Source organism: Chelon labrosus (genome assembly GCF_963514085.1).
Source record: "Chelon labrosus genome assembly, chromosome: 21".
Classification (NCBI taxonomy): Eukaryota; Metazoa; Chordata; class Actinopteri; order Mugiliformes; family Mugilidae; genus Chelon; species Chelon labrosus.
In genome coordinates, this window is record NC_140354.1 from 12,701,086 (window position 1) to 12,716,560 (window position 15,475).

Consider the following 15,475-nt stretch of genomic DNA (forward strand, 5'->3'; position numbering starts at 1 on the left):
AGAAAACGGCAGAAACAGTATCACAAGGAAAGAAAGGAAGATATTTAAACCCCTCGCACCTCAGAGGAGGACACATGATTTGGGAGGCCTGAATGGGTTATCGCTGGAGGGCACCCCTGTGAGAAGAGGGTCTTTGTGGGCATTTTGCAAACAAAAGGTCTTCAGTTCGGCAGCGGCTTGAGAAACCTGAAAATGTACAAAGAAGAAAGTGAGTATTGTGCAAGCGTTTATCTGATTACAGTCCCCATTCACTTGATTAGCAGGTACACACAGCAAGAAGTAATGGAGTCTAACACAAGAAGAAGGTGAAGGTGACAAATGTCTCAGATAATTCAGTTAAGGCTACATTTCAACCCGAGGCACCCAGGATCCTATTTAAAAAAAAGCTTCAGACTGTTGGTTGTATGAATTTCCAGCACAATTTTAACAACAACATGCTCATGCAGGTGACTTTACAACCCGGCACTTTACAGCATCCTACAAAGCGAAGTACAGGAATCAGTGCAACAACCAGTAAGCATCCAGGAGATTGAAGCCTTGCTGTTGTTGACCAGGTTTTGCACAAAATGCAAGAATTTATTTAAATAAAGGATTTTATTAGCAACCGTTTCTGGGTACCACCAAGGGTTCCTGGTTCATGGGGAAAGTTCCTGTGATGAAAAAGCAGCTTTTATGATCATTTTGGAGGCTACAGTTTTTGATACTGTTAAACTCTGTCCATCCCGTTCATAACAGTGGAGGTATAGGACAAGAAAACTGCAACCTTTTCCCTGGCTCCGGATATAGCAATATATGTACTAAACCAACAAAAGGAACACTCAATTCTGTTAGCAAGACTATTATCTGTTACATGTGATAAACATTGTAGAGGAAAAACTCCACTGTTTCCCTTGTTGCCCTGTCTTGTCACACAGCACAGAAGAAAGTGAGGCAGCTAAAGTTAGCCGCCTTTAGCAAAGACATACATTGTTCCTATTCCGCTGCTGCTTCACTTTGCGACTGCAGTTTTGTCCGGACCGCTGCCTGTATATAAAGATGGATTTCTGAGGAGCAGTGTTTAAGGTCGATATGGCGGCCCCCGCTGTCGCCATGTTGGCATCTCGCCAAATTCAAAACCAGGCAAAGACATGGATCATGAGCGGAGCCAAGGCTGTAGGGAAATTACAAAAACCCAAAATATTTTTCGTACCATGGTGTAAACGTGTGTATTTCTTTTGTAGTGTTGGCTGGATTTTGGAACTGCGGTTTTTGGCACATCCGCTTCGTTTTTGTAGATGTTTGTACTTAGTTTGAACCGAAACGTTCAGAAACGACACACGCACCAGCATTTTTTATTTTTTTTCTTATCTTTGGGTCTTTCCCTGATTTTTCATGCCCATGCCATGTGACTCCTCTCCAGAAGAAAACATTAGCACACATCAGCCTTGACTACTAGTCTCTTTCTTTTTTGTTTCTGACCTTGCACCCAACTATTTCCATGTCCAGTGGCATCGCCAGTGTCAAAGATCATTCCTGAACTGAAATACTCTTCTGGTTGAAGAATGCTTTTGTTGTACTGTTGCTTCAGTCTTCTCCATTCTTTTATGAATCTGTCTTTAGGTATCTTAATAAGACATAAGACATGGTTTATTTATCTCATGTATGGGAAATTTTCTTGTCACAGTAGCTCAGAATTTGGCAAATATATATACAAAAAACAATATATATTTTTGCCAAATTCCGAGCTACTGTGACAAGGAAATTTCCCATACGTGGGATGAATAAACAGTGTCTTATGTCTTATTAAGATACCTGACTTCGCAGAGGCGCAATAAAATCCTGAGTCTAATTTCACACTCGAAGGAACAAAGTGTGAAATCTCACGGGTACTAAAACTACTCCGTTGCGTATCTGTGAATCTCTATGGGACATTTATACACTTATCCACAGTGTGTCAAACAGCATCTTCCACTTTTTCTTACTATGAGGCGTCTATAGCCACCAAACTAGACACATCCGGTATCTCTTCTATCTTACAAATTGTCTGACCTTCTAGGTTGTCATCATTTAATAAGTAAAGCTTTATTGTATTGGATTTTTCCATCATGGAATAAAAAAAAAAAAAAAAAAAAGAAGTCTTTTGCAGTTTGGACTGTAACTAATCACAAGAGCATTTACACACACACACACACACACACACACACTTGAAAAACTAGTATGACTTCTGTTCTAAAATAAGTAGCCGCCCAACAATCACACCAGTCACATAGCTGCACAATCAACAAAGCTATCACTGTGCTACACTGGCAGAGAAAAGTCTGTTTTGCCCCAGCTCACCAGGAAACTACACTGTGAAAGGCTTTATAGGGACTGGAACACGAAATGTAAAATACAGTCTAGTGCTTTGGGAGAATTATTAAGGTCAATGGATGTTGTTTTGTTTTAGTTATTCAAGTAAATAAGATTTTTGTTTTTATTATTTACACTAGTTTGTTCATACTATTTATAACACACAGACATGTATATACATTTGAATTAATTTTACATATATTTTACAACACTTTCTGTTGCTTTAAAATGAGTTTTAAGCTGTAAATGCGTTAATTGACAGAGGTTAATTAGTCGCCTCACGCGCCTCATTAAAGCTCGAGACGCTCTTCTTCAGAGAGGGAGTCACGCGCGCAGGGGAGTTTGCGTTAAAAGTTGATCAGAGAGTTTTTAACCGGGATGTTCTCACCTTTATCCGGCGGACACTGGCCTCCAGACGAAGCTGCTTCACCGCCTTCTGGGCGATGGCTAGACTGCTGTTGGCGGCGCTGCTGTTCGACATGACTGGGTCCAAATAACAGAGACTAGTAACAGCCACTGGTCAAGAAGAAGAAAGCCCAATGTTCCAGGACTGGGCTGTAAGAGAGAACGCGTCTTCCGGTCGAAACTTTCAAAATAAAATGCTTGTTCACTTAGTTAAGTAAGTTAAATTATACAAACATGGCAACAACAAGACAAAAAAGCAAAATTAGAAACAAACATGACAACATCTAATAAATCAATATAAAGTTGAAAACTCAAAATCAAACGTAAAGGCTACAACAAGTGACAAAAACGGACAGTGAGTTAAAATATATAAATTAATTAACATTATCTTACATGAGGAAATGCATGTCTAAACGTGGTTTAATGGATCAATTGGGAGGTGTTTTAACATACACATAAAGTCTTGTTCTTTTGATCCTTTTCAAAGTTTTTCGTGTTTTCATGTAAAGTTTAAATTCATTTAATAAACACAAACAAAAAACAAACAAGGACAACAATAAAAAAAAAATTGGGTGGATGGTTTCAGATTTCAGTTCTGTGCTCATGGATAAAAAAGAAAACTTTATTTCTCCATTAATCTATTTTTGTAAACCAGTGTTTGCTTATACATAAAGTTTGAGATGAACATTTGCATTTGAACGTTTACTAAGAAGAAGAATGAATACAATTAATATATTTTTGAACTTGAATACAATTAAGAGCAATGCGAATTTTGACATAGACCGGTTTGGCAGTTTACATGGCAGGTTACATTATTTATAATCAGCTGAAGCTCATTGCAAGCTTTATATTTGTGAAAAATTGTCTAGAAATCAACGTCCCCATCGATATTACGTTGGGGATGTTTTATACAGAAACAAGTTAACAAACTGGTTTTCCAAAATCAACAAGATTATAACCTTGTAACTAGAGTTGTTATTACCATTTCCTACTGAAATGTTAATTTTTTCTTTTCCTGAATCATTATTATTTTATTTTAAAATCTGATCATACTCACAAATGTAAGTTAAACAATTGTCAGTTTTGTTTATACAGCATTGGCACTAACAAGATGAATGTAAATGTGCTTTATTGATAATAATCTTTACGTTATTCTCTCCTGTAGTTTGTAGAACTACATTAAATTTCTCGTTTAATTCAAGTTGAAATGTATTTTTCTTCCTGTTTTGTTGTGTGTTGGCATTTTGTTACTAAGATTGAACCTCTTCTTCATTCGTGCTGTCAATAAAGAAAAAAAATCAGTTGGTGGCGGTAATGCGCCATTTTGTTTTTTTTTGCCTACTGACAAATAACTGACGAAGAAGAAGACTGTAGCGGTTCAAAGGTCACTGTCAAATGCTTCCGGTGTAGCTGGGGTTACACGAAAGGGGGAGTTAAACCTAATATACTTCAAAAATGCTGTTACGAGTGAGTACTTAAATTTTTTCTAGTGAATCTGAATGTCAGCGAACGTCGTACTATAAATACATTTTATATGAAATCGATGTTTACAGTTGTTGCCGCTGCCTGTCGTGTTGAACGCTCTGTAATAAGCTAGTAGCTTGTGTAACGTTGCTTGAAGGCATCACCTCTAAATCTGCCGGTTCCATAACGTAACATTACAGCATGTCAGCCAAAATACAACAAATATAACTTGACAACAGTCAGTCTGTGTCTATTTCCCCCCTACTTTTTTTGATTATAACAGATTAGCGTGATGTAATGCTGCATACAGTGAATTATAACTACAGGCAGAAGTGTAGAGAAGCTGACAAACGCTGCATTTTAACTTAAAGACTCTGAAGTTTACTTATAACACTAAAGAAGAACCTGTATTTGGACTTTATTCAATTTTATGGGATACGTTTTTATTCAGCTCGTGCTGTAAACTTTCATAAGTTGCGCATGACAGTGTCATAAGTCCAGAAGTAAATTCTCTGTTTTTGGAGACGGCTCTTTATCCCATAACCTTAATTAATATGACATGTTTTAAATGGATATCACTTCCTGTTTAGTACATCTTGGATGGGAAAAGAAACGTGTGACCTATTGAGAACAATGACATCTGTTAAGCAATGAACGGCTTTGCGTTGAAACGAGTTAAACCTCTTTTCTATTTTAAGAAATATATGAAATAGTTTTGTTTGCACTAATTGTCTTAACACTAACACACTGGTTTTGTTTTCATTTCTGGTTGTTTAAGTATTTTGTTACAGTATATTGTTCTCATATGCTTATATATATTTTTTTTTTCCATCCAGTTTATTACTCTGATATTACTCCCCTTTTGACGTGACCTAATTGGTGAATAAAATATCATTTTATACGTTTTTTGTACATTTCTGTGTTTCAGAGAGCGTTACAGATCGGTGGGCTGACACTGAAACACAGCAGGTGCGTCCACCACAGTTCCGTATGGAGGAGTCCCCTTATTCCGATAGTCGTGGAGCAGACGGTGAGTGAGGCGATGTTGTAGGATGTTGTACCTAGAGCCCCTTCACGAGGAGTGAATAAATACCTCACAGAAACTTCCAGTCAATCCTGATGTTTTTACACTGGAGCCACATACTCAGTCAGTGAGTAAACGTTCCGTATTTGCTGAATGTTGGAGTGTTTACCGGATCTTTTGCTCCACAAAGCAAAAATGGTGGAGCTGCTCACAGCTAGAAGAAAAGTGGAATGGTAGCATTAGGAAGATTTTAGATTTAAATTTTTTGTAAACCACCTGTAACAAACTGCTGCATTTGGGTCCAAACATGGAGACAAACTGATTAAACTCCCTTTTAATGTACGTCCAAAGTGTACCACGACTTCTTAGATTAAGTTTCATTGTTATCTGTAAGGACACGCATACGTAAATGTTGTCATTTCCCCAGGCATGGTGACCCTGAATGTAGTAGTGATGAGGATCTTAAAAATAGTGCTTTCCTGCAGCATCACAGTGCCGGTCATAAATTTAATTAATACAATGAAATCAGCAGAATATTAAGGCTATTATTCCATCTGAATGTTGCACAAATCCTGACACAATTAGCAAAATTTGCAATATAAATGCACATGAATGCATGTTTTCAATGGCCAGGGTTAAGCAATTATTAGCAGTTGTTCTGTCAAAACATATATTAGGCTGATATTTAAATGCAGACACATTATTTCCAATAGGAGGAGAGAACCAACAGAGCCTCTATAAGTTTTTTTAGTACTATACTACTGTGAATGTCTTGGGATGTAATACCTACATGAGTGAAAACTTTAATGCTCATTATTTAAGTTTAACAAATAAAATAAAAAATCTGCCTTATTTGTTCTTTTTTCCAGGGGAGAGGCGAACGGGCGTACGACATCTACTCTCGCCTCCTGAGAGAGAGGATCATTTGTGTGATGGGTCCTGTAAGTGTCTTCCTGGCTGCTGAGATTGATCGATTTAACCGAGCACGTTTTCGTGAGTGACTAACGGTCTCGCCCTCTTCTCCCGCACGTCTGCTCAGATCGACGACTCCGTAGCCAGTCTGGTTATTGCCCAGCTGCTCTTCCTGCAGTCGGAAAGCAACAACAAGCCCATCCACATGTACATCAACAGTCCTGGTAGGTTCAAAGTCGGCGCTGACCGGTGCGGCTTTGCTTTCGCAAGCCATTGAAATGCACACGCGTGATGAAGAGGAGGTACGAGCAGTCAGTCAGGAGGGAGTGGGAAAATGAGGGGCATGTCGGAAGCTGTGGAGTACAAATGACAACAAAAAAACGTAGTATCTTATTTTTATTAATCTTTTTATGGAAAGAAACAGCTTTGGTGATTTCTGACTTGAATGTTTTGTTATAGTCTGAGGGGAAAAATGTAAAATTTAGCTTCTTTTATTTATTTTCTAAAGGTTTTGGGTTTGCAACTCATCTCAAATTTGTCTTTCCGTTTGTCTTTCCATTTTAATTTTGGGTAAAATAATAAATCCTCCATATTTCTGAGCACTTAAATGAGCCTCTCTCCTCCCTCTCCTCCTCCAGGTGGTGTGGTGACAGCAGGCCTGGCAATTTACGACACTATGCAGTACATACTTAATCCCATCTCCACCTGGTGTGTTGGCCAGGCGGCCAGCATGGGCAGCTTGCTCCTGGCAGCAGGGACGAATGGGATGAGGCATTCGCTGCCCAATGCCCGCATCATGGTTCACCAGCCTTCAGGAGGCGCTAGGGTATGCTTGGCTCCACGGAGCCTTTTAATACTGATCTGAAATCACACACCGACTTTCTATAAAGTCTCAAAAGAGGTTTCTCTAAAAAATTAAAGTAACATTCAGAGTTTTTGCGTCTCCAGGGTCAGGCCACGGATATTGCTATCCAGGCCGAAGAGATCCTGAAGCTGAAGAGACAGATCAATAACCTCTACGCCAAACACACGGGGCAGCAGCTTGAAACCATCGGTATGTTTGCACTTTGTCTGCAGTCCAGTAGCCGGATTACAGCAGTGATTCATTAAAACAAAACCCTGCAGACCTGGCGGTAAACAGATGGTAACTCCTCTCCGTCTTTCAGAGGGCGTGATGGAAAGGGATCGCTACATGAGCCCCATGGAGGCGCAGGACTTCGGCATCATCGACCGGGTCCTGGTTCACCCTCCCCAGGCAGGCCAGGACGAGCCGGAGCTGGTGCAGAAAGAGCCGACGGCTACGACCAGCCCGTCGCCGCAGACGGAGCCCGCGGCCCCCGAGCAGACCTCTCCGGGATCCAACCCCCCCTCTTCGTACAAGCCGGAGCCATGAACTCACCACGGCGGACCTGTCTTGAGATCTGCAAGCTCCTTCTTCAGGATCAAATACCCCGTCAAATCGTCAGAGCGAGACCCGGCCTTTGTGGCGTTTCTCTTTCCGTAAACCGTTATTTCTTCCCCTAGTCGACACACACGCGGATGCCATTCTGGCTTCATGTACATCAGAGAGTAACATGTCTTATGAAGGTACAGTTCTTCTGATAAATCTGATTAAATGAGGCCTAAAAAGTAGAAGGCAGATATTTTTTACAACATGCACACATATGATTCAACTCCTCTGATGTAAACTACGGTATTTCAGTAGAGTTGATTTTTAGTCTTTACAGTGTAAAAGCAAACTGGTGGAGTTACTGTAGTCTACATGAGTCATTTAACGGGAGGAGACGGTTTAGTTTAGACTTTTTTTTTGTATCTTCCCTGTTGAAGATCATGAGTGGACAGACCTTGTATTTGATAACTCATACTTGTAATAAATATGACCACAATTCACTTTCTCATGTTCTTCTTCTTCCTATTTATCCCTCATGGGGAAATTAATAATCTGTGCATTTAACCCATACGTGTCAAACATACGGCCCGGGGGCCAAAATCGGCCCGCTAAAGGGTCTAATCCGGCCCGCGGGATGAATTTGCGAATTGCAAAAATTACGCTGAAGACGTTAACTGCAATTTTTCCAATAAAAGTAATTGCTATTCCAAGGGTTCACACAGATTTAGTAAGAGTTGTGGACACAACGCAACACTGAGACCTAGAACTAAACAGAAATTGCATTTCTTTTTCTTAAGAAATATCCAATTGTTCATTAAATGTAAACACTGTCGCACTAAAACAAAGGGAAACATTTGGAGTTGTTGTTAATCATATGTAAAAACGCTAACGTCTTATTGGTCCGGCCCCCTTGACATCAAAGTGGGTTCATGTTGCCCCTGAACTAAAATGAGTTTGACACCCCTGGTTTAACCCGTCCCAGCAGTGTGACTACTCCACATCTACCGCCTTGGTTTCAAAATCAAACAGTGCCCTCTACTGGTAATAAGAATCATTCATTATTAAGACTTAAGTTTTAAATACAGTGTTTTAGCTGCACATCTTAAGCCAAGTTTAACGTGTTTGGATTTCTTAAAAGAAGGAAAGAAATAAAAAAAAAAAAATAAAAAAATCAGACAATTCCAAGTTTTATTTACATTACTTTATGAAAAAGCATTAAAAGACAAGAAAACAAAAAGCGACCAGAAAGACTTACAAAGTGAGGTTGTTAAAAAAAAAATAACCGTGTAAAGATATTCATGTGCAATAGGTTTAAGACATTTAATAAATGTGAGTGTATTTTAAGGACCCTTTTGATAAAAGTGGACAAAAGTTAGAGGAAAATACAGCATAGGTTATCTTTTAAAAATCACTAGATATAAAATAAGAATCATGATTATTACACAATGCCATAGGTTTGTTTAGGAGACACAGATATACACAAGCACAACCTTCCCAACAGGTTGATAAAACTTGTTTCCTTCACACTCAAACAGTATAAAAATCTTCTTTCTCTCACACAAACACAAACACACATACACGCTCTCCCCCTGCCTCCCCCTTCACATGATTGAGCAGCTTTTGGGTGAGGCGGTCCAGCGCAGCCAGCTCAGCTTATCCTCACTGTAAGGTGGGTAGCGCAGGCCGTTTAATCTCTCCAGAGCCCAGCCTCGCAGCATGCAGGCTCGCTGGTGGCTCAATGTCTCGAAGCCCCAACGGCCGTGATAGTTGCCCAAACCACTGGGCCCTGGGTGGACAAGTGAAAACCATTAAAGCATGCGAAAAGCTTCAAGAAAAGATGCAGATCAGTTTGAAAATGGCTACAAGTGACAATGAAGAAGTTATTAAATCATCTTAATCCACATTGTGGACATATCTTAAAAGTAGCTAGCCTGTAAACCAGTCTTTGTTGCCCTGATTGGATGTAGGACTACACATTTGAGGTATCCATAAGAGCTATTTTTGTCCGCATCGGTTGAAACACCCTCCATAATTAATTCGCTAGGCTAATTTTCAACAGATTATAATCTAAAAATTGTAATAATTACCTTTACTTGTGTTATATACCCTGAAAACAACATTGTACTTTTGAATTTCTTCTTGTGGAAAAGCTCTCGTGTCTTTAATCACAAATAAGAGTTTTAATACTAAACTAAATGTTGATTTTTCTCAACTGTCTACAGTTAAATTTCCTGAAAAAGGACCATTGCTTAATTTGTTTGGTGGCTTTTGCCGTGTGTGGTTCAAATAATCAGTTTGCATAAAGTGACATTTCATATTGTGCTTAGTCATCGTGAAACAGCTCAGATACCACTGCACACTTCACTGCAAAATACTAGACCTGTACTCACAGAAACCGGGGTTACGATATGTAACCAACGTCAGCCGGTTAGCAGTAATGCACCGCTAAGTTGGTTTGTTAACTGCCATTAAAGGCCCCACCACCCCCCAAAAAAACGGTCTTTTTAATCGGTTGGATGTCTTGTAAGTAGAGTAGATACACGTTTCCTTCGAAAAACGAAACCACTATGACTTAGAGAAGTTTTAGGCCCGGGTCACACCTACCTATTCCTCCAAAGGGCAGGCCAGGCAGCGCCATGTGGATGATCCCATCGTTGGAGCAGAATCCTCCGCTGCTGGTGTTTTCCAGGACTCTTGTTACCAACTTTAAAAAAAAAAAGAAAAAAGAAGCACAGCACATGGTTTAAAATAAAAACAACAACACGTACAGTGATGAGGAGGGAGTCTGCAGAGTTCTGTTTACTTACAGACGATTCGTCAGAGAAAACGTAGATGGCCAGAGGCTTCTCTTTGCGGTTGATGAGGTCAATGCCTTCTTCCAGAGACTCGACGGTGAGAATGGGCAGGATGGGGCCGAAGAGCTCCTCCGCCATCAGGGCATCGTCTTCAGCCACGTCCACCACCACCGTGGGAGCTGAGGGAGGCGCACAGGAAGAGGAGATTAAAAATAAACTATTAAATCATAACTTACTCATTTATAGATGACCGAATCATGGAACCCGGTTGTTGCAGTGTACTGTTCTAAAGGTTATTATGTAACCTGGTTTCTCTGGTGTGTCCTAGTTGTGTATAGCAAATAATCATGAGCATGCTTCTTAACCCACCTATATACTTATCCTCCCGGTCACTCTCTCCTCCCACAACAACCTTGCCCTTGGTCTTCCCAAGTAGTTCTGTGAGTCGATTCCAGTGTCGGTGAGACACGATTCGAGACAGGTCGGGACTTTTCTGAGGCTCCTTGCTGTAGAAGTCCTCCAGGACCTCCCGCACCGCGGGCAAAAGGGCGTCCCGTGTGGCCTTGGAACACAGCACGTAGTCTGGAGCCACGCAGCTCTGGCCGGCGTTGAAAAACTTGGCCCACACCAGGCGGCGAGCGGCGGACGTGATGTTCACCCGGCCATATATGAAGCAGGGGCACTTGCCGCCCAGCTCCAAGGTGACTGGGGTCAAGTGGACCGCAGCTGCCTGCAGGATGCTGCGTGCCACGGCCTGAGAACCTAAAGGAGAGCTCAAAGGGTCAGCGTCCAAAGTGGAAAGGGTTGCATCATCTTGGGAAACGAAGGGAAACTTGTGTCCTGTGTCATGTAGAAAGCAAATACCTACATGTTCTATGCTTACAAAGACCAAATGAGTTGTCGTTGTTTTTAACTGGCAAGTGGCCTGTGTCTAGTCTACCAGATGAAGATGGAGTTTATTCATCCGAGCAAACCAAATCGCTCAAGATTGTCGACGCATATATAATATTATAATAGGTCTCGGCCTTCAATGTGGCCTTTCTTTATCATTTTTAGATAAATGTGGCCATATGCCCCCCAGACTTTGACGTTGCCATAATGTCAATATGGATAAAGGCTTCCATTACCTTGCTAAATCAAAGCTTGAAGAATTAAGACAGTTCTGAAGACAATATGGGGTCCAACCCGGTACTAGTAAGGCGTGCCTAAAAAGCTACCCTATGACTATGTCTGCATTTTAAAAGAGGACTAAATACGGTTTTCCAGAAACTTTTACCTGTGTAGAAGATGTGGTCAAATTGATTCTGCAGAAGAGCTATGGTCTCCTCCGCCCCACCACGAACTACCGTGTAACAGTCCTGTCAAATCAAGAGTCACATCTTAGGAGACCAGTTCACTCTTCCAAGCTCTAAGACCTACGGCCGAGCAGAAACATAAATACTCTGATTGCTAAAATTTCTTGTCTGTGGAGGTAAGTTGCTTTACCTGAGACAGATATTTGGGGATGAGCTCCGTTACCAGACTTTCCATGGCGACGCTGACCTCTGAAGGCTTGATAACCACACAGTTCCCTAGTCGGAGACATCAACCAGTCAGCAAAGACGTAGGAGATTGATTTGAAAAACACACCTTTTTAAAATTGCTTTTAATGTTTAGCTCAGTTTATTGTGTTTTTGATGTTATATTTCACATTGTTTTGCTAATTTGATGTCCTTTTTATGTAAAGTGTCTTTGAGTATCTTGAAAAGCGCTTTTAAATAAAATGTATTATTATTATTATTTGACAGTAGCAGCATTTGCACATTTCTACGATTGTTAAAAATCAGCAAACGTGAATCATCTCAATTCAATTTGCGAAGACAGATTCTCAAGAGTCTCATTGTATTTAAAAGAAAGACACTCAAAAAAAAGCTCAAAAGGGATGTTTCCTGCATTAGTCAGTTCCTTCTGCAAAGTCTTGCTGACTCTGGAGTCTAAGAAAACCCACAATGAGTGGTTGTCAAAATCATTTGTTCTTTACTCGAAACTACACACAATCCACAGTCTATAACAACCAACGCACAAAAATTAGCAAGGACTGCAAGGCTGCAAGGACAGTGACCTTTGAGTCCGACGACTTGTGGAAAAAAATGTATTAAAAAAAAATCCTACTGCAGACATCTCTCAACTCTATTGTCACGTCTGAAGCTGCCTGTAAGACTAAGCTTTGATGGCCACGTGATAAGGGAATTCTAGGCCCAGACATGCAACGGCTAAACTGAAACTGAAAGAAATTCCCACACCAAGTTTATTGCAGTACAAACAAACATGGATTTGTGCAGCTTTAACAATGTATGCGTGTACCTGCAGAAATAGCGGCAATCAAGGGTATGAGAAGGAGTTGCAGGGGGTAATTCCACGCCCCAATGATCAGCACAACCCCTAATGGTTCCCTCCGTACAAAGCAATCGTCTAGCTTTGTGGCCTGTATGCAGCAATGGAAGTGTTTTAAAGGCGCAGTTTATACACATAAAGCTTTCGGCCTCTTTTTAAATGCAAAAGTATGCTTGCTTTGAATTAGTTAGTCATTGACACATTGAGCATTGAATGACCCCATTCGCCAAGAAGCAACTCTAAGCCTCCATGATTACCGTTGACGCCAAGGTTCCTTCAGACCGCTGGTTGTCTGCACTTCAACAACGCATGAGGGAGATTCAAACCATGATGCTGTTGCCGTGCAGACAGTCTGAAGGAACCATTTAGCTCCTTGACGTTCATGGAACTAAACGTTTTGGCTTTAAAAGGGGCAAGCATTGACTTTACACATGGTATTCAACTTAGTGTCCATGTGGAGTACTACTCTGACCATTAAACACCTCAGTTGGTATTAATAAATTGTTGAACCTACCAGGTTTTTGCTGACATACTCCGGCTGCATCCAGCTCGAGAGGTTAGAGATGGCAAAGGCCAGCTCATTCATCACCATGTCAACTTCAGATATGATGGCCTCAAATTTAGGCTGATGTGCAGGGATAGAAATCAAACAGGTAAGTTAGTGCATAACCAAACATCCGTACATGTCTTACACATAAAATGCATCAATTACGACAGATTTACAACAGATTTGGACCGGAACTCTCCGGTGCAATCATTTACTCTCAGACAGCTGCGTTCAGGGAGGCTAAGAAATGACGTCAAGATTGCGACATCTCCAGAACAGCTACACAAGAAAACCCTTTAAGCTGCAGTTGCGCAATAACGTCTTGGGGAAGTTACTGTACAGTGCTGTGTCCGCACATGCGTCGCCTGTGTGCCGGGTCAGACCGCAGCCTTGTACCTTTGCAAGGTCTTTGTGCACCGCCTCGACAATCTTGTCCTCGTTGTCTTTGATCAAGGACTTGAGCCTGTTCAGCTGCGTTCGACGAAACTGCTCTGGCACTGTGACGCCTGAGCGAAACGTTGACCGCAGCCTTTCCACGACCTGACTATGGGACTCCATTCTTTCACCTGGAACACACACACAAACGCACAAAGATGGAAAGAAATCTCAGCTTTTCAATAAGTTCAAACAACAAAAAAGTACAATAAACTAGGAAAAGAAAATCCCATTTGAAAAGCTGAAATATATGATGCTTGTATGCTGTTTGATAAATGGAAATTAATAACCAAAGTGGTCATTCATTTGTCTGAAAGTTAAAATGTATGACGACACAGTACTTGGCAAAAAAAATTAAAAAAAATGGAGTCACTGAATCCATGGGAGTGCTGTTGTGACAACCCTTAAGGAAACCAGAAAGGCCTGTCTAAATGAATCAGCAAAAGCAACTTATGGCAGAACACGATTTGTGATTAAAAGCAAAATAACAGAAGACGAAAAAACAAGGAAGTCTAGCTAAGGAACTGTTTATTCAAGAAGTGACTACTTGAAATCACTGCCAAACTAAACTGTCAAGCTACACCCGATACTAATTGACATGAGGCACGCACCTGAAGCCATTCTGCAGTAACACCTGTACGCCGAATTCATCAGCACAAGTTATAATCTTATCTCTTCATGTTGAGAGTACGGCTTTTCTTGACGCAAGTTCAAAGAAACGAGATAAAATATAAAATTTGCCATTTCCTTACGGGAGTTTCGCACGCCACTGTCGGCAGACAACGCACGCGTGCATCCGTAACTGCACTGCGAGACAGGGCGTGCAGACAAACTCACGGAGGATTTTACTAATTTATTTGAGTTATTTGTTTAATTCGCTGCCAATAAATGCAACTTTGGGTCTATTCGGACTAGAAATACGATAAGTAAAAACGTATACCGTGTTAGCAAATTGAAAAATTTCCTTTTCTATGTAATTCAGGAACTTCCTATGGAGGCTCGGGATATTCACCCGTGGGAACTTGCAAACATTTGTTTTTTATCTATGCAAACACAACAGAAAATGAAACAAAAAATACTTTTACCAGTTTACAGAGCGTGTGTGTGTCCTCTATCAGGCTATCGGTCCTGTATGCGTACACCGTGTCGAGCAAGTGCCGAAAAAAAAAATTGTCCCTCACGCTTCCGGGTGTTGGTCGATTTTTGGAGCATTTGGAAATGGGAGGAGAGCTAGAAAAACTAGCCTTGAAAACTTGTCCGGCGAGAGAGAGAAAGTGAGTGGAAGGTCCTCTGTCACGAGGAACTGTGGCTGTAAATCCCCACTTTTAGTTTCGCCCCATCTTCAAAAAGATACATTTTCATTCATTAAACAAGCTCACCTGTCAAACCCTTTTCACCTGTTAGCAGCTAGAAAAGATGGTTAAGTGCCTTGCTCAAGGGCATGTACCCCTTTAAAGGGGAGCTACTGTTTTTTTACAATCTGGACCTTATTTCTGGCATAAAATACGATCATTTACTCACCCATATAACTTTGGTGTCATTTGTAGTCGTTCGGGAGATATTTAGATCCGCGTATATCCATATAGTGGAAGTGATTGGGGCACCGAAACACAGCCTCTAAATAACGCATTATCTTCCGCGAAACTCGTTAATTTCACCAATATTTTGTTAAGAAATGCTAATGCTATTCCCCGTTGAGTCCAGAGTTACCTGTTATCATCATCGAAGGTCTGTATATTGACCTACAGACACCAGATGATGTAATTTCTGAGCGCCGCGCGCGCCCGTGACGGTCGGCTTGT

At 40.9% G+C, this 15,475-nt stretch overlaps 2 protein-coding genes across 2 annotated transcripts; one reads left to right on the plus strand and one right to left on the minus strand.

Moving 5' to 3' along the window:
* Positions 1–3,804: 3,804 nt before the first annotated feature.
* clpp (caseinolytic mitochondrial matrix peptidase proteolytic subunit) lies at positions 3,805–8,017 on the plus strand. The gene is made up of 7 exons (XM_084571521.1): positions 3,805–4,200; positions 5,126–5,227; positions 6,091–6,162; positions 6,261–6,357; positions 6,772–6,959; positions 7,082–7,187; positions 7,300–8,017. The coding sequence occupies exons 1-7, from the start codon at positions 4,189–4,191 to the stop codon at positions 7,524–7,526; spliced, it is 804 nt and encodes a 267-aa protein (XP_084427647.1). The 5' UTR covers positions 3,805–4,188; the 3' UTR covers positions 7,527–8,017.
* A 680-nt stretch (positions 8,018–8,697) lies between these two features.
* Positions 8,698–14,920, minus strand: aldh3b1 (aldehyde dehydrogenase 3 family, member B1). The gene is made up of 10 exons (XM_084570571.1): positions 14,759–14,920; positions 13,635–13,804; positions 13,206–13,316; positions 12,662–12,782; positions 11,804–11,889; positions 11,595–11,676; positions 10,688–11,080; positions 10,331–10,497; positions 10,128–10,227; positions 8,698–9,309 (listed from the first exon to the last, which is right to left on the minus strand). Exons 2-10 carry the CDS (start codon positions 13,794–13,796, stop codon positions 9,125–9,127), a joined length of 1,407 nt encoding a protein of 468 aa, XP_084426697.1. The 5' UTR covers positions 13,797–13,804; positions 14,759–14,920; the 3' UTR covers positions 8,698–9,124.
* Between the last annotated feature and the right edge of the window lie 555 nt (positions 14,921–15,475).